This window comes from Saimiri boliviensis, chromosome 6, assembly GCF_048565385.1.
Source record: "Saimiri boliviensis isolate mSaiBol1 chromosome 6, mSaiBol1.pri, whole genome shotgun sequence".
Classification (NCBI taxonomy): domain Eukaryota; kingdom Metazoa; phylum Chordata; class Mammalia; order Primates; family Cebidae; genus Saimiri; species Saimiri boliviensis.
This window is the reverse complement of record NC_133454.1, coordinates 24,424,477-24,447,421: the sequence shown is the minus strand read 5'-3', so window position 1 is coordinate 24,447,421 and position 22,945 is coordinate 24,424,477. Positions and strand designations below refer to the sequence as shown.

At 37.2% G+C, this 22,945-nt stretch overlaps 1 protein-coding gene across 1 annotated transcript in view; it reads right to left on the bottom strand.

The window, feature by feature from the left end:
- Positions 1-22,945, bottom strand: part of GDPD4 (glycerophosphodiester phosphodiesterase domain containing 4) — an 82,973-nt gene that overhangs the window by 20,553 nt on the left and 39,475 nt on the right. The window contains exons 11-12 of the mRNA XM_003942963.3: positions 7,013-7,234; positions 5,770-5,924 (exon numbers count right to left, since the gene is read on the bottom strand). Of these exons, the coding sequence (XP_003943012.1) occupies positions 5,770-5,924; positions 7,013-7,234 (377 nt within the window). The remainder of the gene's footprint in view (positions 1-5,769; positions 5,925-7,012; positions 7,235-22,945) is intronic.

The window sequence follows — 22,945 nt, the reverse complement described above, 5'->3', positions numbered from 1 at the left end:
ATGAGCAGTGATGCTGAGCATGTTTTTATGTTTGTTAGTCACTTGTATGTCTTCTTTTGAGAAATGTCTACTCCTATCCTTTGCCCACTTTCTTAAACAAATGGACTGACATATGTGTTCATGGATTAGAAATTCAATGTAGTAAAGATGCCAATTCTCCCCTAAATTGATCTGTAAGTTTAATGAAGAGCCCATAAAAACTCCAGCAAGGGTTTTTTGTACAAACAGGCAAGTGGATTCTAAGATGTATATGGAAAAGCACAGCCCTACTATAATTAAAATAATCTGAAAAAAAAAAATAGTGTGAGAGGGAATCACTCAACCTGATATTACGACTTACTATATAGCTAGAGTAATCAAGCTAGTGTGGTATAAGAGGAGAGATAGACACATAAATCAATGGAACAGAAACAAAAATCCAGAAATAGACTCAAACAAAGGTGACAAATGATTTTTGACCAAGGTGCAAAAGCAATTCAATGGAAGTAAGATAGTCTTTTCAAAAAATAGTGCTGGAGTAACTGCACAGCTATAGTTCCTAGAGAAATCAGTAAAAAATAATCCAAAGATGTAAAAAGTCAGCTGGAGCCAGATATGGCAACTCATGCCTATAACCCCAATGCTTTGGGAGGCCAAGGCAGAAGGATGGCTTCAGGCCAGGATTTTGTGACCAGCGTCACAACAGAGCAAGACTCTGTCTGTACAAAAATTTTTTTAAAATAGCCAGGTGTGGTGGCATATACCTCCAGTTCTAACTACTCTGGAGGCTGGGTCAGGAAGATTGGTTGAGCCTAGTAGTTCAAGACTACAGTGAACTAGGATCACATCACTGCACTCCAGCCTGGGTGACAGAGCAAGACTTTGTCTCTAACAACAACAACAACAAAAACTTAAAAAACAATAGAAGAGATAGAATGAGATACCAAAAAATGATTAAAAAATAAAAAGAGAGAAAAGAAGTGACCAAAAAACCCCACAAGGAATAGAAAAAACAAATAGAAAAAAAAAAAAAAGAAAAAAAAAACACCACAAAAAAACAAACAAAAAAAAAACCAGGATGGTAATGTAAACCCAACTGTATTAATATGTGAACTAAATATTAATGGACCAAACATTCCAATTAAAAGTCAGAGATTGTCCTACTAGATATAAAAGAACTGACAAAATTTTGTTGATAAAAGATACAAAGTGGTTGAAGGCTAAAGGATAGAAAAAGACATATTGAGCAAACACAAATTATTAGAAGGCCAGCACAGCAATATTGATACAGAAAAAGTAAATTTTAGATAAGATTAATTACCTTAAACAGGGGACATTTCATAATGAAGGGGCCAATTCACCAATATCTAATAATTCTAAGTGCAAATGCACTTAATAAAACAGTTTCAAAATACAAGAAGGAAAAAAGAAAAACACAAATCAACAATCACAGTTGGATATATTAACAGTTGGATATATATTGGTAACTGACAGATATATATAATTGGATATATATTGGTAACTGACAGATGTCAGTATAAGGAACCATTCATTTTTTTTTTTTTTTTTTTTTTTTGGCGGGGCGGGGGGAGGTTTCTCCCAGAAGAAAGAAGGAAGTTTTCATCTTGAAAAGTCTGAGAAGTCTCCTCTTCAACACAGTAACTAGATCTTTAGTAAACAAAATAATAATATTTACTAGGAAGAGTGGCCTTATATATAATGTTCTTAAAAGGATGTTCCTGATTAAGTTTTTCTTTATTACATATTGTGTAAAAAGCCTAGAACAGATTTATGAGGCATGGATCCCTGGAGAATGATACATAAACTAGATAACTCTCTGGGACTATCAAATAGAGATGTTTCATGACTCAACTGCTCTCCTTATGAGTGAGTTAACCCTGCACAAACTCACTTGGGGGCCTCATCTATTACTCTGGGCCACAGAGTATGTGTCCAATAAAGGAAGATACCTGCACAGCCACAATCAATGTCTCTCCTTGCTTTGTCTGAGACTCTTGATTACCTGCTACATTCTTGAACTTAAAGATAAATATCGACAGTAGGTAAGTTATCTGATATGTGTATGTTTGATCTACAATCTAATCCTTTGTATCAGCTCAATAGAAAAAGAAAGAAAAATGAATATGAAATTTTCAAAAAGCCTATCAATCAACTTGAACTAACTGACATTTATAGAATATCAAACCCAACAACCGAAGAGGGCACATAATTTTCAGGGGGACATGGAAAGCTCACTAAAGTAAACCATATGGTGAGCCATAAAATAGTTTAAAAATTTAAGCCATAAAATTTATAAGGGTTGAAATTATACAGGTTTGTTCTCTGGTCACAATAACCTTAAATCAGAAATCAATAACTAAAGTAGCTAGATAATCCTCAAATGTTTAAAAAGTTAGCAATACATTTCTAAGTAATCCACGAGTCAAATGAGAAATGAGAAAAGTTTACATCTTTTAAATTGGATGATAACAAAGAAATAATATATTAACACCATTTGTGGGAGAAAATTAAAGCAATGCTTACAGTAAATTTATAGCTTTAAGGCCAGGCACAGCGGCCCACGCCAGAGGTTGCAGTGAGCCGAGATCATGCCACTGCACTCCAAACTGAGTGACAGAGTAAGACCCTGTCTCAAAAAATAAAAATAAAAAATAAGTAAGTCTATAGCTTTAAATGTCTACATTAGAAAGAAGATCTAAAACAGGTCACCTAATTATCTACACTGAAAAAGCCATCTATTAGCAAGGACAGCAAATTAAAACTGAAGTCAGTAGAAAGATGACAATTATAAAGAGCAGAAATCAATGAAATTGGAAAGTAAAGCCACAATAGGAAAAAGATAATGAAGCCAAAATTCAGTGTTTTGAAATGATTAATAAAATTCATAAACCCCTAGCAAGACTGACCAAGAAAAAGAGAGAAAATAAAAACTTCCAGTATCAAAATGCATTAGAACTAAAGATGGCAGTTGCACAACAGTGTAAATGTACTAGGTGCCACTGAATTGTTCACTTTAAAATTTTATGTTATGTGAATTTCACCTCAATACATTTTTTTATTTAAAGTTGTTTTTTTTTTTTAACCACTATAAGTTCAATAACAAGGAGTCTCAAAAAGTAATACAAAGTCTACCAACGAAGAAAAGCCCAGGACATAATGGCTTTTACTGCTGAATTCCACCAAACACTTAAAGAAGAACTAACATCAATCTTTATCAAACTCTTTCAAAAAATTAAAGTGGAGGGAATACTTCCAAACTCACTTTACTAGACAAGCATTACCTTGATACCAAAGCAAGATAAGGACACTACAAAAAAATAAAATTACAGGCCAATATTACCGATGAACTTAGACATAAAAATCCTCAACAAAATACTAACAAACTGAATTCAACAGTGCCATAAAAGAAACATTCACCATAATCAAGTGGGATTTATCCCTGGGATACAAGGAGGGTTCATCATATGCAAATCAATAAATGTGTCACACTGCATTAACAGAATGAAACACAAAGGCCATATGATCATCTCAATAGATGCAGAAAAAGCATTTAACAAAATTCAGCACCCTTTCATGATAAAAGCTCTCAACAGATTATGTATAGAAAGAATATACCAAATTACAATAAAGGCCATTCAGGACATGGCCTTATATGTGGAATCCAAAAAAGTTAAACTTACAATGGGGTACGGTGACTCACATCTATAATTCCAGCACTTTGGGAGGTGGAGGTGGGAAAATTGGGAGGTAGAGGTAGGAGATGGATCTCCCTTATGAGTGGAATACAAACAAGTCAAACTTACAGTGGGGTACTGTGACTCACACCTATAATTCCAGCACTTTGGGAGGTGGGGGTGGGAGAATTGCTTGAGTAAGACCCTGTCTCTACATAGAATTTAAAAATTAGCCAAATGTGTTGGCATGTTCCTGTAATCCCAGTTACTTGAGAAGCTGAGGTGAGAGGATAGCCTGAGCCCAGGAGATGGAGGGTACAGTAAGCCATGATCATGCCACTGCATTTCAGCCTGGATGACAGAGCAAGACCCTGTCATTTAAAAAAAAAAAAAGTCAAACTTATAGAAAAAGAGAGTAGAATGTTGGTTACCAAAGGCTAGTGTTGGTTGCCAAAGAGTAGAATGTTGGTTACCAAAGGGTTGAGGGAGAGGGCAGGTGTTGGTCAAAATGCATAAAGTTTCAGTTGCTGAGGGAATGTTTTGAGATCTGTTGCACAGCAGGGTAACTATAGTCAATAATAATGTATATTTCAAAATAGCTGAGAGTAAATATGAAATGTCTTAACATGAAAAAGATGTGACATGTATGTTAATTAGCTTGATTTAATCATTCCATATTGTATACTTACATTAAAGCATCACATTTTACCCTATAAATATACACAATTATCATGTCAACTAAAAATACTACACATTTAAAAAATCTCTTTAAAACATTAAAAAAACTTTCTAGCATCACAAATAAAACAGAGGGTAACTCTGTACTCATATACTTTTGATTAAAATAATGCATTTAAGGCACTCTCAGTTAAAGTGGCAAGGAATCTCACTAAACCTTTAACCACTCAGTATCACTGTTATTCTAATTTACAAAGGGGAAAACTGACAATTAGAAACTTGTCCAAAGTGACCAGAGTAGTTGATGGGTAGGCCAGGTCTAGCAAATATAGAACCTGACACATATTAATAGCTCAATAAATGGAAGTCATAATTATTTTTCAACTACTAGATTAATCTCAGGATTAAGAGAGAAGGAAATCATTCTAGAGCCATTTTCTACTTGAAAAAAAGTAGAAGAAAATAGAAATATGCTCAAAATAGAGGAGCAGTTGTGTAAAGAAAAATCTTCTGAATGGGAATTAGAGAGTAAAACATATGTAATTTTCCAATGCTAAAAGAAAAAAAGACATTATTATATGATCATGATCAACCTATGGCCAGAAAAGCAGAAAAAGCAGGAACAGAAACAGAGATGTATGCAACAGCCTTTTATGAAATCCAAAGGAGACTCTACATATCTATTATCTCTCTCTCTCTTTCTAATCTATTATCTATTTATCTATCTCCCTCCTTCCCTCCCTCCCCAAGAAAGAGTTTGTCTCTAAAGCATTTAGAATCATATAAAAAATTAACCTGAAATCTAAGACAAAGGAGATATGGATTAAATTAAGCATGATTAATAACAGATAAGCTTGGAAAAGTTATCATTTTATTCCCAGGAGCTTTGAATTCTGAAAATTTGTCTCTAATTGTACTTTTATAAATACAGGGGTTAATAATTTTAGTTTCTTCTCATGATTAGCTATTTTTACATTTTTAAATAATGGTTTTGTTATATTCTTAATTATCCCTTCCAGAAATATGGCTATCTGGATCACAAAGCCATTTACAAGGTACTGCAATCCATCTGGTAATGGTAGGAGGAAATAAACAACGTTTTGAGTTCTGACTTTTCAACGTCTGCCTTTCATATAAAAACAAAAATGCCAAGCATACAAAAAAAGTGTGCTGAATGGTGAGAGATTAGAGCACACAAGAGAGGCTGAAGTCTATGTTCCAGGGACATATTCAACACTTGATAAATGTTTGTTGGCATAGGTAGGGAGGGAGGAAGGGGTAGGAAAAAGAAAGTAGGAGATTCAAAAATAAGCCCACAAAGAAATTCTGTGATCGAAAGGGGAAGTTAAGTGTTTAGTTAGAATGTGTATTTTGTGTAAGGCAATATGTGCCAAGAGAGATGTGGTCAAACACTTACCTTAACCCATTAGGGAACAACCTCTTGTAGTCAACATTTATTATACTGATATTTTTTTTAGCAAGGGTTTCAATGGATACAAAACGGTCCACCTGCTGAAAACCAGGAGCCATAGCCCTGACATATCGCATATCATGAGTTGGCAGCCAAAAAATCTGTAAGGAGAAATAAGAAATCCTTCAGTAGATAATCAGCTGTTCAGATATAAACAGCCCCATAGACAATGGAGGGAGCTCCATTCCAGCACAGGTAGTATTCTGCAGAGAATAGAAAGGGAGATTCTAGTCCTTGGTGAAAGAGTCAACATGGCCTACCATTTTCTAATAAACTCTTATAATGGGTCTTTCACTAGGGCTACTTAGGAGCTGAGTTTTCTCACGACCCTGTCCATTTACCTGCTAACATCAAGTGTCAAGGGCCTACTGTATACACAAAGACTCATACAAGCAAAGTAGATTAGTTGACATATGTGGATGAATGGTGAAAATCAAAAACATTTCTTCTAGTTAATGATGTTAAAAATAATCTTTGAGGCTGGGTGTGGTGCTTATGCCTGTAATCTTAGCACTTTGGGAGGCCGAGACAAGAGGATCCCTTGAGCCCAGGAGTTCAAGACAGGCCTGGGCAATACAGGGAGGCCCTGTTTTTATTTTATTTTAAAAAATCATCTTTGAGAAGAGTCATTTCCTGCCAACAGGGATGCTATTATGACTTATCTATGAAATGCTTCCATTTGTAACAAGACGTATTTGTTTCACTCATAGCACACCCATATTCTGAGAATTTATGGGATTTGGAACAACTGACTGCCTAAATGTAGAGAGTTGCTTCTGAAAAACATCACGAGCAAATCTCTGCTCAAATAAGACCCAGCTCTGCTTTCTATATCATCCATCATGCCAAGTTTTCAAAGCCTTAATGTTACCAAGGCTCTTTCTAATGGATCTATGTTGGTGTGGTACAGGTCACATTAGATAGTTATTATACATATTACTCTTTAACAAGGTACTGAGTTTGGTTTGGAATAGCAAACAGCCTCAATGGTTTTCCCCACTGAGGTAAATTGAACTGAGTCATTCCTCGATTACCACATGTAGCTGTATAAGTAACAATCTTCATTTCCATGTAAAATTACCTAAGGATCACAGGGAAGATCTACAAGGTAGGCCAAGTTCAACTACTGTGCTCCTATGACATGCTACCCACCTCCCAACCAGTATCATAAATACTGAGAAAGACATACCAGATGTTGCTCAATTTTAGAGGCAAGGATCACGCTTACTACTTGGCGGACAAATGTGTGTCTGAGAGGATGTTTTGGTGGAGGGCTACGAAGATCAAATATCACAAATTTTCTTTCCTTCTTTGCAAGTGTCAACAAATCAGCTAGTGTTGGAATTGACTGATTTCTTGCTCTTTCTTTATCTGCCTCTGATAGAGGTTTCATATTGTAGAATGGCCTAAGCTAGAAATAAATATATTAATAAATACATCAAAAGCATGTTCCAGTTCTCCTCCTATGTAGCCCTACATGCAGCTCTACCTCAGTTGCTCCGTTATCATTCAATTCACCAGGCCCTCTGAAATACAAGGCCAGCCTAGGCAACAGAGTGAGACCTTTGTCTCTACAAAAACCAAAACAAACCAAAACAAAAAAATAACTTAAAAATTAGCTGGGTGTGGTGGTACATGCCTGTAGTCCTAGCTACAGGGAGGCTAAGGCAGGAGAATTGCTTGAGCCCAGGAGTTTGAGGCTGCAGTGAGCTATGATCATACCACTGCACTCCAGCCTGGGCAATAGAGTGAGACCCTATCTCTAAAAAAAAGATAAAGAGACTTCAATGGCTTTAAAACCCAATGGCCCATTTTTATGCCTCTGTAACTGTGTATCTCATTCTGGCTCTATAGTTATTTGTCCATGTCTTAGTACATTAAAGTTCAGTCCTGGCTCACTATGTTTCTTGCTATGCAACCTTGGTAATAAAACAATTTAAATTCTCCAAGTCATCATTGCCCAAATTACAAAATAGAGGAGAGAAAGAACAACCTACATATTTCTTAGGATTATTTTGAAGATTAAATATGATAAAAATGTTTGAAGGGTCTGGGAGTATGTCTGGTACATAAATGGAAAAGTATACAATTCATATTAGTTCCTTCATTCTCTACTGACTCTACAGGAGTGTAACTCCCTCTTGGCAGGAACTGTCATATAATCGTTGAAATGCACAGCATTTCATCTAACACATGGGAGAACATACATGTTCGCTACAATAAATTTAATAGATGGCAACTTTTATCATCACTTGCCAGTTTTTAGATCATTTGAGTGAAGGCAGTGATAAAAGGCTACCTCTCGGGAGAAGAAAGCAATAGCTACCTCACCTTTTCTCAAGACTCAAGTAATCTCTCTTTCTCTCTATACAACTTTATCTTCATTGTCATTCACACCTTTCCTATTTCTTCTTCTTCTTCCTCTGACCTCCTAAATAAGCTGCCTTTTTGTACATTTTTCTTGGGAAACAAACAATCACATTCACAGTATCTCCAGGAAATTGCTAGGCCAGAAGGCAGACCATTGAAGTTAAGCTAAACCATAGTTTAGATCTGATTAAAAACCAAAACTAATAGTTTTCTTCATTCTCGGGAAAATAGAAATATGCTTCAGAATTCAAGATTTTGTTAGCTACTACCAGAGCTAAACCACTGGTTCACTTAACTGTTAAACCTTCTTGTGAGAAAAATTGTTAAAAGAATTTATGGGAAAGACCAACACAAGCCCAAAAATTCAAAATAACAAAGATGGTAAATATTAACCAATACAAGAGTTCAAAAATAGACTGAGTTTAAATAGTATTATGGGGGTAGGCCTAACAGCTGAAGTACATTGTGCCTCTTTTTCTGTATATAAAATAGGAGAGAGCCTGAAAAATAAAACTTGAATGAATAAATGCCTGTTTAGACTATATCCAACATGTGTCTGAATGTTTTCAAAAAGCCATAGGAAGTAACAAGCTGGAAATGAAAACAAATTTCTGGTTCTCCAGATGAAATATCTGGTTCCTCTAATAAAAATAAGATCAAAAGGTTATCTGTTCTCTATGCCTCTGTGTAGACATATTACAAGTAGAAAGGTTATTGGAAGAGCCAATGTGTAATATTAGTTAAGAAACAGAAGGACAATTAAACCTGTTCAGGGATGTCACATCAAGTAAACGTTCCACTGAATAGACAATTCTGATGAGAACTTTCACTACATATGAATAACAGTACAGTTTTCTTGTTGATATGGGTACCACTACAACTACCATTAATTGCATTACTATAAACAAAAATCACATCACCAGAGTACTAAAACCACTCAAGTAGTGGGAATATCTAACAATCCTGTCTTTTGCCACGTCCCAACATAAAACTGTTACTTTGAGATCACTGTCAGAAGAAAATCTTTTTCTGCTCTATGGTACTTTACCTATACATTTATTTATTTATTTTTAGTTTTTACTTTTCTTGAGATGGGTTTTGTTCTTGTTGTCCAGGCTGGAATGCCATGGTGTGGTCTTGGCTCACTGCAACCTCCACCTCCCAGGTTCAAGCAATTCTTCTACCTCAGCCTCCCAAGTAGCTGGGATTACAGGCACTCGCCACCACACCTGGCTAATATCTTTTGTATTTTTAGTAGAGACAGGGTTTCACCATGTTGGCCAGGCCTGTCTCAAACTCCTGACTTCTCCCCTCTAAACTGAAATATTAGGAACCTACTTTGCAAAAAGAACCACCAGAAGAAATGTACTATGAACAAACCGTTTTTAGAAGCCCCAGAAGGTTCATTGCACATTATCAAATTACAGCTTCTATGAACGTTACTATATTGATTCAAAAAATAACCAAATAGACTTCTGGCTTCTGGTTCCACATGTAAGTAGCTTTGAAGATGCCACTTCATCCTAACATCAAGAGAAAAGTTGAACAGAATGAAAAATCAACAACTCGTCTTGCATCTATAATAGAGGTTAGGACACAGGACAAACTGCTGCCCATAAAATTGGAGAGACAGACAGGTGAAAGGAGATAAATCACAGTTTACCACAATGAGACTAATAAATGGAAACCACTAAGAAAACCAACGCTGGGGTAGGAAAACTTGAACCATCATTGACAAATTCCTGGAGGCTTAGTGTGGACAAGTCTGAGAGTTAAAAAATTCAAGGGGATACCAAGTTATAGGAGGGCCCCCACTTCTGCGAGTTTTAGCACCAGTAGTTTGAACTGGAGCTTACAAACACTGGAGAAAAATCTCCTCATGTTTCTGGCAGAGAGAGGAAAAAGAAAACATTTTGAAATATGCCAGAGCACGCTGCTTCTTAACAATGCCTTCCCTTAACAGAAATTATTTAACCAGAGACTAACTTGCTAGGGTTTTATCAGAGCCTAACTGACCTGGAGGAAAAGAATCACCTAAGTCCAGCCTACTAGGTACCATCCTGTACCATCTAAGGGGGACTAGAAGGTGGTGAAATGTAGAAGCACCTGTGAAGTTCATGGCCCAGAAACACAGGCTCACTAAAAGACTGAGACCTAATCATATGAGTATAGACCACTTGCTCTTGCTCCCCGCACCAACCCCTATCTAACCACCACATTACTAAAGGCTTATTTATAGCAGATCCTTTCACGTGGTTATACTATGTCTAGCTATCAAGAAAAAATTTACAAGGCATACTAAAAGGCAAAAAAATGAAACAAAAGAAAACACAATTTTAAAAGACAGAGCAGGCAGCAGAACCAGACATAGCAAGAATGTTAGAATTATCAGACTGAGAATTTAAAATAATGAGTAATATACTACAGGCTTTAACTGATCAAGCAGACAGCATGGAAGAACAGATGGACAATGTAAGCAGAGATGGAAATCCTAAGAACCAACAAAAAAGAAATGGTGGAGATAAAAACAAAAAAACCACTGTAATGAGAATGATGGTTTGTTGTTTTGTTTTGTTTTTAAGACAAGGTCTCACTCTTTTGTCCAGGCTGGAATGAAGTGGTACAATCACAGCTCACTGCAGAACTGGCCTCCTGGGCTCAGGTGATCCTCCCAGCTCAGCCTTCTGGGTAGCTGGGACAATAGGTACACTCTACCATGCCTGGCTAATTTTTTCTATTTTCTTTTTCTGGTAGAGGCAGGGTTTCACCATGTTGCCCAGGCTGCTCTTGAACTCCTGGGCTCAAGCAATCTGCCTGCCTTGGCCTCCGTAAGTGCTAGGATTACAGGTGTGAGCCACTGTACCTGGCTGATGGCCTTATTAATACACTAGACATCTAGTTTCCTAATCTAGTCTATTAGTATGCTAGAAATCTAAATGTCTCCAATTACGCTCAAATAAGGATATACCAAAACATATTATAATCAAACTATCAAATATCAAAAGGCTGAGAAAAGGTTCTCTGAGCTTGAGGATATATCAATAAAAACTTCCATCAACTGAAAAGCAGAGAACAAAGACTGAAATATATCAAAACAGAATCTGCAAAGACTGTGGGACAACTATAAAAGGTGTAACACATGTGCAATGGTAATATGAAAAAGAGAAGAAAGAAAAAGAAGAAATATGTGATAGTCATGACTGAGAATTTACCCCAAATTAATGTCAGACATCAGACTACAGATACAGGAAGCACAGAGAAAGCTAACCAGGATAAATTTTTAAAAAATTATACTGTGGTACAACATTTTCAAACCACAGAAACCAAAGATAAAGAAAACATTTTGAAAAAAAAAAGAAAAAATATCTTACTCATAGAGGAACAAAGATAAGAATTTCATCTGACTTTTCCTCAGAAACCATGCAAGCAAGAATAGAGTGGAGTAAAATATTTAGTGTTAAGAGAAAAATACTACCAACCTAAAATTCAGTGCCCTGCAAAATGACCCTTCAAACGTTAAGAAGAAATGACTTTTTTAAACAAATAAAAATTGAGTGAATTTGTTACCAGTTGATATGCCTTGCAAGAAGTGATATGAAATCAGTAACACAATACATGAACAAAATGAGAAATTTAACAGAGATTGAAATTATTTTAAAAAATCAAACACATTTTGAAATGAATATAAAATTCAATAGAGAGTATCAATAGCAGAACTTATCAACTAAAAGAAAGGGCCTGTGAACTTGAAGAAATGTTATTTGAAAATATGTTGTCAGAGGAGAAAAATAATAAAAAGGAATGAGGAAAGCCTATTGGCTTGAAGATAGCATCAAGAGAGAAAACATTCATATTATAGATATCTAAAAAGGAGAAGAGAGAGAAAATAATGAAAGACATATTAAAAAAAAAAAGTAATAGCCCCAAACTCCCCAAAGCTGGGACAATACATAAATATTCAAGTACGAGAAGCTCAAAAATCTCCAATTAGGTTCAGTCCAAACAAGAATACACTAAGACATATTGTAATCAAACTGTCAAAATTCAGAGACAAAGTGGATCCTGAAAGCAGCAATAAAAAAGAAGTCAGGCCGGGCGCGGTGGCTCAAGCCTGTAATCCCAGCACTTTGGGAGGCTGAGGTGGGTGGATCACGAGGTTGAGAGATCGAGACCATCCTGGTCAACAAGGTGAAACCCCGTCTCTACTAAAAATACAAAAAATTAGCTGGGCATGGTGGCGCATGCCTGTAATCCCAGCTACTCAGGAGGCTGAGGCAGGAGAATTGCCTGAACCCAGGAGGCGGAGGTTGCAGTAAGCCGAGATCGCGCCATTGCACTCCAGCCTGGGTAACAAGAGCGAAACTCCGTCTCAAAAAAAAAAAAAAAAAAGAAGTCTTTCGCATGCCAGAAAATTCCAAAAAGGCTATCAGTGCATTTCTCAGCATAAATCTTGTAGGCCAAGAGAGAGTGCATTTAAAGTACAAAATTTTTCTCTTGCTATTAAGTTGTTTGAGTTTCTTATATATTTTCAGGTATTTGGTTTGCAAATATTTTCTTCCATTCTGTAGATGTCTCTTCACTCTATTGATTGTTTCCTTTGCTGTGCAGAAGCTTTTTGGATTGATGTAATTCCACTTGTCATATCCAAAAAAACATTGCCTGGACCAGGTTGTGGAAACTTTCCCTGTATTTTCTTCTAGTAGTTTTAGTTTCAGGCCTTATGTTTGAGTCTTTCATCTATATTGAGTTGATTTTTGTGTATATGTGACATAAGGGTTAATTTCATTCTTCAGCACATGGACGTTTAGTTTCTCAACACCACTTATTGAATAAACTGTCTTTTCTTCATTGTAAAAGGACAAAAGTCCTTTATGAGTCTCACTTGGCTAAAATCAAGGTGTTGGCAGGGCTGTGTTCCATTCTGGAGGCTCTATGGGAGAATCCATTTCATGCTAATTCTGAGTTTCGACAAAATTTAGCTCCTTGGGGTTGTAGGACTGAGGTCCCATTTCCTGTTATCTGTCAGCTAAGGGCCATTCCCAGTTTCTAGGAGCCACCTGCAATTCCTTGGCTCATAGCCTCCTTCCTCAATCTTCAAAGCCAGCAATGGAATGTTGAATCCCTCTCATGTTTCAAATTTCTTCTGCCTCTTCTCCATTGTTACATCTCTCTGGCCACATCTAGGAAAGACTCGCTGCTTTTAAGGACTTGTGTGACTATACTGAACCCACTCAGATAATCCTACCTCATCTGAAGGTCCATAACATCAATCACATCTGCAAAGACCTTTTTTACTGTGTATGGTAACACATTTATACAGGTTCCAGGAATTAAGGGATGGGCATCTTTGGGAGGTCATTATTCTGTTTGCAACACACTATGGAAAGGGGGTAAATTCTCCAAGGAGACATAACAATGCTAAATGTATACATTCATAACAGCTTCAAGATGCATGAGGCAAAACTGACAGGTCTGAAAGGAAAAGAAGATAAGTCAACAATTACATTTGAAGACTTAATTGCTCCTCTCTCTGTAATTGATAGAACAAATAGGGAGACAATTCATAAACATAGAGACAACCTAAACAATATTATTACCCAATTTTACCTAATGACACTCTACCCAACAATTGTAGAATATACATTCTTTTCATTTGCACTTGGAACATTCATCAAGGCAGACCACATTCTAGACTATAAAATAAATCTTAATACATAAAAAAAAAGGACAGAAATCATACAAAGTGTGTATTTGGACAAGAACAGAATTAAACTAGAAATCAATATAAGATATCTGGAAAATCCACAAATATTTAGAAATTTGAAGAAACACTTCTAAATAACCCATGGGTCAGGAAAGAAGGCTCAAGTAAGATTTTAAAAACATTTTGAACTAAACAAAAATTATAAAATGCAACATATCAAAATCTGCAACATGAAGTTGAACCAATGCTTAAAGTTATTAAATATATAGTATTAAATGCTTACAACTGAAAAAAGAAACTAAAATCAGATTATAGCTTCCACCTTAGCAAACTAGAAAAAGAAGATAAAACGAAACCAAGCAAAAGAAAGTTTTATTTACTTTCAGAAAGTAGAAATCAATGAAATTAAGTTTTAAAACAGTGAAACCAATCACCCTTTCTTTGATAAGATCAATACATCTATGTATCTCTAGCCAGATGAACAGAGAAAAAGAGAGAGAACACAAATTACCAAAATCAAGAATAAGGCCAGGTACAGTGGCTCACACCTGTAATCCCAGCACTTTGGGAGGCCGAGGTGGGCAGACTGCTTGAGGCCAGGAGTTCGAGACCAGCCTGGCCAATATGGTGAAATCCCAGCTCTACAACAAATACAAAAATTAGCTTGGCATCGTCATGCACACCTGTAATCCCAACTACATGGGAGGCTGGGGCAGGGGAATAGTTTAAACCTGAGAGGCAGAGGTTGCAGTGAGCTGAGATCACACGGTTGCACTCCAGCCTGGATGACAGAATGAGACTCTGCTTCAATAAAAAAAAAAAAAAAAAAAAAAAAAAGAATGGAAGAGGGGCCAGACATGGCAGCTCATGCCTGTAATGCCAGCACTTTGGGAGGCCAAGGTGGGAGAATTGCTTGAGCCCAGGAGTTTGAGACCAGCCTGGGCAAGACAGTCAAGACACTGTCTCAACAACAACAACAACAAAAAAAAAAAAAAAAAAAAAAAAAAAAAAAGAAAAGAAAAGAAAAGAATTAGGTGGGCATGGTGGCACATGCCTGTAGTCTCAATTACTTGGGTGGTTGAGGTGGGAGGATCCCTTGAGGCCAGGAGTTTGAGGCTGCAGTGAGATATGATCATGCCTCTGTATTCCAGCTTGGGTGACAAAGTGAGATCCCATTTGTTATTTAGTAAATAAATAGTGAATGAATGAATGAAGAGGGAATATTACCACTGATCCCATCGTCATTAAAAAGATAATAGATGAATATTATAAACAACTCTGTGTCCACAAATTCAAGAGCTTAGATAATACAGATAAATTCTTCAAAAGACGAACTATCAACAACCACTCAAGAGACAACCTGAATGTTCTCCACATCTATTGATGAAATTTATTTGTAAATAAAAACCTCCCCACAAGGGAAACTCCAGGCCCAGGTGTGTTCATTGTTAAGTTCCACCAAACTCATAGGAAAAAATAGTAACAATTCGACACAGTCTCCTCTAGGCAGAAGACAGAATATTTCTAACTCATTTTATGAGGCCAGCATTACCCTAATAACCAAATCCAGATAATGACATTATAAGAAAACTACAGACCAATATTTTTCATGAACATCCTGTGAATTTTTAATTTCAGATATTATAGTTTAATTTCAGATATTATAGTTTTTCAGTCCTAGAAATTCTATTTGTTCCTTTTTTATAGCTTACATAATCTCTCATTATGTTCTTGCTTTCCTTTAAATCCTTGATATATCTGCAATAGTTTTTAAAAAGTCTCTTTCTGCTAATTTTATGAGCTATCTTTTTTAGATATTTTTAAATGAGTTTTTCTCCTGGTTTTAAGTCACATTTTCCTGCTTCTTTTTATATCTAATAATCTTGTTATTGGATGCTGGACATGGTGATGTTATAATGTTGGAGGTCTTGATACTGTCTTCCTTTAAAGCATATTGATGTTTGTTTTGGCAGGAATTTAAATGATTAGCCAGTTTGATTTTTATTTATCTTTAGTGAGTATAAGACACCCTTTAACCTAGGGCTAGTTTAGCTCTATTACTGCAGTATGACCTTTCCAAGGTTTTCACTCAATGGTCTGAACGGCCAAAAAAGTCTCTCTCTAATCTGGCTGATAAGAACTTGAATATCTTCCATTCCAGTGAGTGTTTTATCATTTCCCTTGCAGACATCTTTCACCTCCTTGGTTATATTTTTTCCTAGGTATTTTTTGAGGGGCCAGGTATTGTATATGGGATCACTTTCTTGATTTCTTTTTCCACTGGTTTGTTGTTGATATATAGAAACACTACTGATTTTTATGTTAATGTTATATCCTGCAACAATACTGAATCTATCAGTTCTAATAGGTTTTTTGGCGGAGTTTTAGGGTTTTCTACATATAACATCACGTTGTCTGCAAACAGGGACAATTTGACTTCCTCCTTTCCAACTGGATGCCTTTTCTTTCTTTCTCTTGCCTAACTGCTCTGGCTAGGACTTCCAGTACTATCTTGAATAAGTGTTCTGTTCCAGTTCTTAGAGAAAAAGCTTTCAAGTTTTCTCCATTCAGTATAATGTTAGTTGTGGGTTTGTCATATATAGCTTTTACTGTGTATAAGTATGCTACCCTATACTTCGTTTGTTGGGGATTTTTATCATGAAGGCATGTTGAATTTTATTAAATGCTTTTTTATGCCTATTGAGATGATCATATAGTTATTGTCCTTCATTCTGTTGATGTCATGTGTCATGCTTGCTGATTTGTATTATGTTGAATCATCCTTGCAGCCTTGGAATGAATCCTACTTGGTCATGGTATATGATCCTTTAAATGTGCTGTTGGATTTGGTTTGCTTGCATTTTGTTGAAGATTTTTCTATCTGTGTTCATCAGGATAATTGGCCTAAAGTTTTCCTCTTTTTATTTTCTCTCTCTCTCTGTCATTGTTTCTGTTTTGTATATTCTTTTTTTCTTCTTGTTTTCACTTCAGTTTGATGGCCTTCTGTAATACAATACGTTTGATTTTTTTCTCTCTCTCTTCTTTGTGTATCTTCTCTACCAATAAGTTTTATGCTTTTGCATGTTTTCATAATGGTGATTATCATCTTTTTGCTTCCCGATTCAGGGATGTCTTGAATATTTCTTGTAGGGCTAGTCTAGTGGTTTTGCATTTCCCAGTTTTTGCTTGTCGGGGAAAGACAATTTCTCCCTCATTTCTGAAGGATAGATTTGCTGAGTAAAGTATTTTTGGCTGGCAATATTTTTTCTTTCAGTATTTTGAATACCTCATTCTATTCTCCCCTTGTCTCGACAGTTTCTGCGGTCAGTCTAATGACAATTCCCTTATATGTGACTTGATACTTTTCTCTTGCTCTTTTTAGAATTATTTGTCTTTGACTTTCAACAATTTCATTAAAATATGCGTTAGTGAGGACCTTTTGGGATTGAATGTATTTGGGAACCTCTGAGCTTCTTAAGATCTGGCTATCCACCTCTCTCCCCAGATTTGGGAAGTTTCAAGCTACTGTTTTTCTATGCCTTTTTCCAACTCTTTCCCTTGGGAATATCCACAATATGAAAACTTATTTGCTTAATAGTGTTCTATCTTGTAGACTTTCTTTACTTTTTTTCATTCTCAATTTTCTTTTCCCCCTTCTATCTGGTTAATTTTCAAATGACTCACTTTCAAGCTCAGAGATGCTTCTGCTAGAACAAGTCTCCTGTTGAAGCTCTGTACTGTATTGTTTTATTCTTTTATTTTGGTACTTGGATTACTCAGTTGCAAGGGTGTTCATTTTGTTTTTTTTTTTTTTTTTTTTTTTTTTTTTTTTTTTTTGAGACAGAGTCTCACTCAGTAGCCCAGACTGGAATACAGTGGTGTGATCTCAGCTCACTGCAACCTCCACCTCCCAGGTTCAAGCAATTCTCCTGTCTCAGCCTCCCAAGTAGCTGGAACTACAGGCACACATCACCACGCCCAGCTAATTTTTGGGTTTTTAGTAGAGATGGGTTTTGGCCACAATGGACAGGTTGGTCTCGAATTCCTGACCTCAGGTGATCCACTTCCCTTGGCCTCCCGAAGTGCTAAAATTATAGGCATGAGCCACCACACCTGGCTGGTTCTTTTTTACTGTATCTATGTCTTTGTTGAATTTATCATTAATATCATGAATTGTTTTCCTAATTTTGCTGAATTGTTTTTCTGTATTTTTTTGTATCTCATTGAATTTCCTTAAGTTAAATATTTTAAATTCCTTTTCCAGCAATTCATTTATTTATTCAGGTCTATTACTAGAATTATTATGTTCCTTCGGTGGTGTCATATTTCCTTGCTTCCTCATTTCTTGTGTCCCTGTGCTAATGTCTATGCATCTGGTAGAATAATCACCTCTTCCAAACTTTCTAGAGTGGCTTTTCTAGAGAAAGACTTTCACCTGCAGTTGGGTCTTAGTGCACTAGTTGAGAAGGGTATGGTGACTCTGTTTCTGGGTAGGTGTGCTGGTATAGTCTCTGTGTAGCTTCTCTGGCTGCATTCAATATCAACAATAACTCAGTGGGCATCTCAGTGGCTTAGGGGTGTGTGGAAATTTGTTGTTGCAACAGCACAGGTGTATGTTGTTAATGTCCTTGGTCCACGGGGTGTTTGGGGTCTTCCAATTCTTGTTTTCCCTACAATGAGGAGACTTCACTGAGGGAATCCCTCTTGGTGTCAGGTCTGGCATGGCCTACAAGCAGGTGCCATGGCACTGGATTCCGGGTGCAGGTGATCAGATTGGCAGAGTCCTAGGATCAGAGTTTCACGAACCTGTCCAGCCTCTCTGTGAACCTTTCACTCTCTGTGACAGGGTTAGACATAGGTCGCCCAAACCACCAGAATGTGACTCTAACCCTAGCAGCTTGAGTTCAGGGAGTTAGGCTGTAGCTGTGATTATACTCTTGCTGGGCAGGGAATAGCCCAGACCTGACTCTAAGGAAAAATGTGTGTTCTGGAGGTTTAAGTCTAGAGTACATGGTATGGTTATAATTTGGGAGGCTGAGTCAACAGGGCTCAGTAGCAAGTTGGGTCCCTGGGAATGAGATACCATGTAGTGGTGACACTAGACTCTAAGATGGTAGGATTCAGCAGTATCCCAGCCTCTGTGAGGCTAAGTGCAGCAGCAGCATAAAGTACCCCAGAATGGCCGTTGTTTGGGCCCTGGGGAGTAAGAAGCAGCACAATGTGACTCTATTCCTTAGGGATAGCACTATCTCAGCAGCTTAGACTCTAGAGAGTTAGTTAGTCCAGCTCCAGGGAAGCAGGGTACTACAATTGTTTGGCCTGTAGGGCCCATGGAATATCTCTTCTCAGACACCACTTTGTTTCCCTGGGATGAAGAGCACTATGTTAACTCAGCCACAGAATGTGCAGTTGCTCAGCTAAGCCAAGACATTGATTCTCCAAGGGCTGATGTGCCACTCTACTTAGGCCTTGGGGACCTGACTGTTCTTAACAGCCCAGGCACCATTTCCATGCCACCCAGGGCTCTGACAAAGTACTTTTTCTTTGAGAGGGCAATGCACACTTTCAACTCAGGACCCCAGGGGCATGGCATAGTCAAGTCTGAAAGAGGTAGATGGCGCTGTTCTATCAAAGCACCACATCCCCAGGAAGGGTGCACAGCTCCATATCCAGCCCAAAGGTAGGTGAAACAGTTCTATCTGCTGCTTGGATCCACAGGGAAAGATGTAACAGTTGCTTGGTCTGGGAATGTTAGGCCACTCTGTTGGGGTGGTTCCCCAGTAGTTTAGCCATAAGCAATGAAGGAGTGCTGTGGCTATTCACCTCTGGAGCAAGACACTCCAGCATTTGTTCCAGTTCCAAGATGGCATAACACAGTAGACATGTAGGCCATGGGGCAGGCACAGCTGGCTCCTTCCCTGAGGGGAGCATAGTCGTATGCCTCTAGGTAGCTACCCCAGCTGGACTTAGGGCCTACGAGGACTGCAGGGGACCCCAATATGTCCAAAGTATTGCTGGGGCTGCCGAGAACCTCTTGCCTACCTTTTCACCATAGGGAGAAGTTCCTCCTGGTTCCTGGCTGATCTCAGTTGGGGGATGGGATGGTAGAGTCCTGGTGTTTCCTTTCATTCTCTATGTGGCTGTCCTGAGTTTCTGTCCCCAACAGGATTTCTGTTACTCCTCTAATGTATTCTGGTGCTGTCCTTTATTATTTTCATTAAAATATGGTTTTTTATTTGTTATTTTGGCTGTCTTTTTGAAAGGGATGAGTGCTAGTGTTTTCTAGTTGAACATCTTGCTGTCATTTCTCTTTGAGTGGGTTTTGTCATCCTTCTTCTCTCATTAATGTGCTAATAAAACTTGTATTCATGCTATGTATCTGCATGATAATTATATTTTTACAATTTCAATAATTATACTTTCACAAAAAGATATAAGAAAGTTCCATGGAAGTGTTGGTTGGGCTGGAGAAACAGGAATTCAGTTTAGCTACCAGTATCAACTTCCAGAATGTTTGTATCTATTCTTATATTGTTATCAATAGGATTAACAACCTGATTTTCACAATAATCTCAAGACTAATAAATATATTAATAAATAATGACCAATTCACTGCCATGATCAATCAATAATCATACCCAACCAATAATCATCAGAATAATCTTTTCAATCAATTTCTTCACTATGAAAAAACTACCCAAACCTCCAAATATTTTAAATCACATGATAACACCATTTTAACTACCTTCTAACCATATCACATGAAAGCAAAGAAAGCTCCATGATCAAACCTAAAGTCCCCTGGATAACCATATGTGAACTGCAGGTTTCAGGATGCTCTTCAGTAGCCATTGTAATAGCATAACTAAATGCTATAAGCAAAGCACTCAAACACCCTAAACATGCTAATATAGAGCTATTAATCCTAAAAAAATTCACCAAAATTTGTTACAATAACAGATCCAACTCTATCACTTACAACTAATGCAAGACATTCATAACAGGAGACAGTTTCGAAGAAATGTTTGAAAACCAAAAGTAAGGCCAGGTGCAGTGGCTCATGTCTGTAATGCCAGCACTTTGGGAGGCTGAGGCAGATGGATCACCTGAGGTCAGGAGTTCGAGACCAGCCTGATCAACATGGTAAAACCCTGTCTCTATTAAACATACAAAAAATTAGCCAGGCATGGTGATGGGTGCCTGTCGTCCCAGCTACTCAGGAGGCTGCAGGAGGAGAATCGCTTGAACTCAGGAGGTGGAGGCTGCAATGAGCCAAGATCACACCACTGCACTCCAGCCTGGGTGGCAGAGTGAAACTCCATCTCAAAAAAAAAATAAAAAATAAAAATCCAAAATAAGGATGCTATTTACTAAATTATTAAGCATTAAATGTTTCTGAATGTACTTAGAATTATGAAAAAATTAAATTCATGGTTCCCACAGAGTAGCTAACCATGACCGCTGACATGAGAACTGTTGTTGCCTTTCAACAATAACGACCACTAAGTTCCAATAAAGACCACCAAGAAAAATCATCCATTAATTAAAATTCATCAACCCTACTGTTCCATCAAATATCTCAGGCTAATGAAACTTTGGCTCAATTTTAGGGAGTAAGTTTAACTCTATAAATCCTAATAAGACTTTTATGAGCCATATATTATATATCAGATAAAATAATAGCCTTTTCATCTAGAACACACCTTTGCCAAAATATTAACTATGGCTAACTAATTCAATATATACATCCTAATGGAGAACCTCTAGTTTTTATGTGTCTATGTATAATGAGACATATTGCAGAAGCTACATATACTCAGAAACCTAGAATATCAGCATAATCACATTATTTTCATATAAGCAAATAGCATTTATAGGCTATGTACTCCTATAAGGACAAATATTCTGAGCAACTACAGTAATAACAAATCCACTTTCAGCTATTTCTTATATTAATACTAATTAATACAGTGAATCTGAAGTGGAGTCTCAGTAGATGATACAGTCTGGATGTGTGTTCCCTCCTAATCTTATGTTGAAATGTGATCTCCAATGTTGGAAGTGAGGCCTAGTGAGAGGTATTTGGGTCATGGGGTCAGATCCCTTAGGAATGATTTGGTGCCCTCCACTCAGTAATGAGTTAATTCTCATTCTATTAGTTCATGCAAAAGCTGTTTGTTTAAAGGAGTCTGGTACCTCCTTCTCTCTTTCTTGCTCCCTCTCTTGCCATGTGACATGCCTGCTCCCCCTTCACCTTCTGCCATGAATAAAAGCTTCCTCACCAGAAGCTGAGCAGATGCTGGTATCATGCTTGTACAGCTTGGAGAACCATGAGCCAAACAAACCTCTTTTCTTTATAAATTACCCAGTCTCAGGTATTCCTTTATAGCAACACAAAATGGACTAACACAGTAGATAAATCCATCAGTACATAATTCTTCACTTTTCCCTATTTTACATGAAACATGATCAAACAGCCTATGGATTAACATTAAATATAAATAAAATTCCATTCCATTAGTACACAATCAAACATCCCTTAATATTTCTAATTACACTACTACCATATAAGAATGCTATTACCACAGCTGACCCTCATACCATGCTATCTCTTGCTGTCACATATGCTAGCAATATGGATGCCTGCTATGTATCTTGTTGAGATGTTTATTCTCAAAAGCAAAGTCTCAATGAGTATATCGATTTGGACAGAACCTAGGTCACATGAATTCTTGGCCACAAAATAAGCTGGAAAACAAAGGTTGTTTTGTTTTCTTTAATCTATCTTGTAAAAGCAGGTTGACCTTTATCAAATGCAATTCTGACTTTTTACCCATTTAAAAACACTCAGGGATTATTCTAAACTCTTTGTTATTTAAGCAGTGCCACAATTTCCCATCAATATGTTTTCCAGATTGTTCTCTCAATCTATCTCATCTACTTCCTCTTCCTTCCTTCCTCTCTCCTCCATCCTTCCCTCTCTCTCCTTCTTACACACACACACACACACACACACACACACACACACACACACACACACACATATAC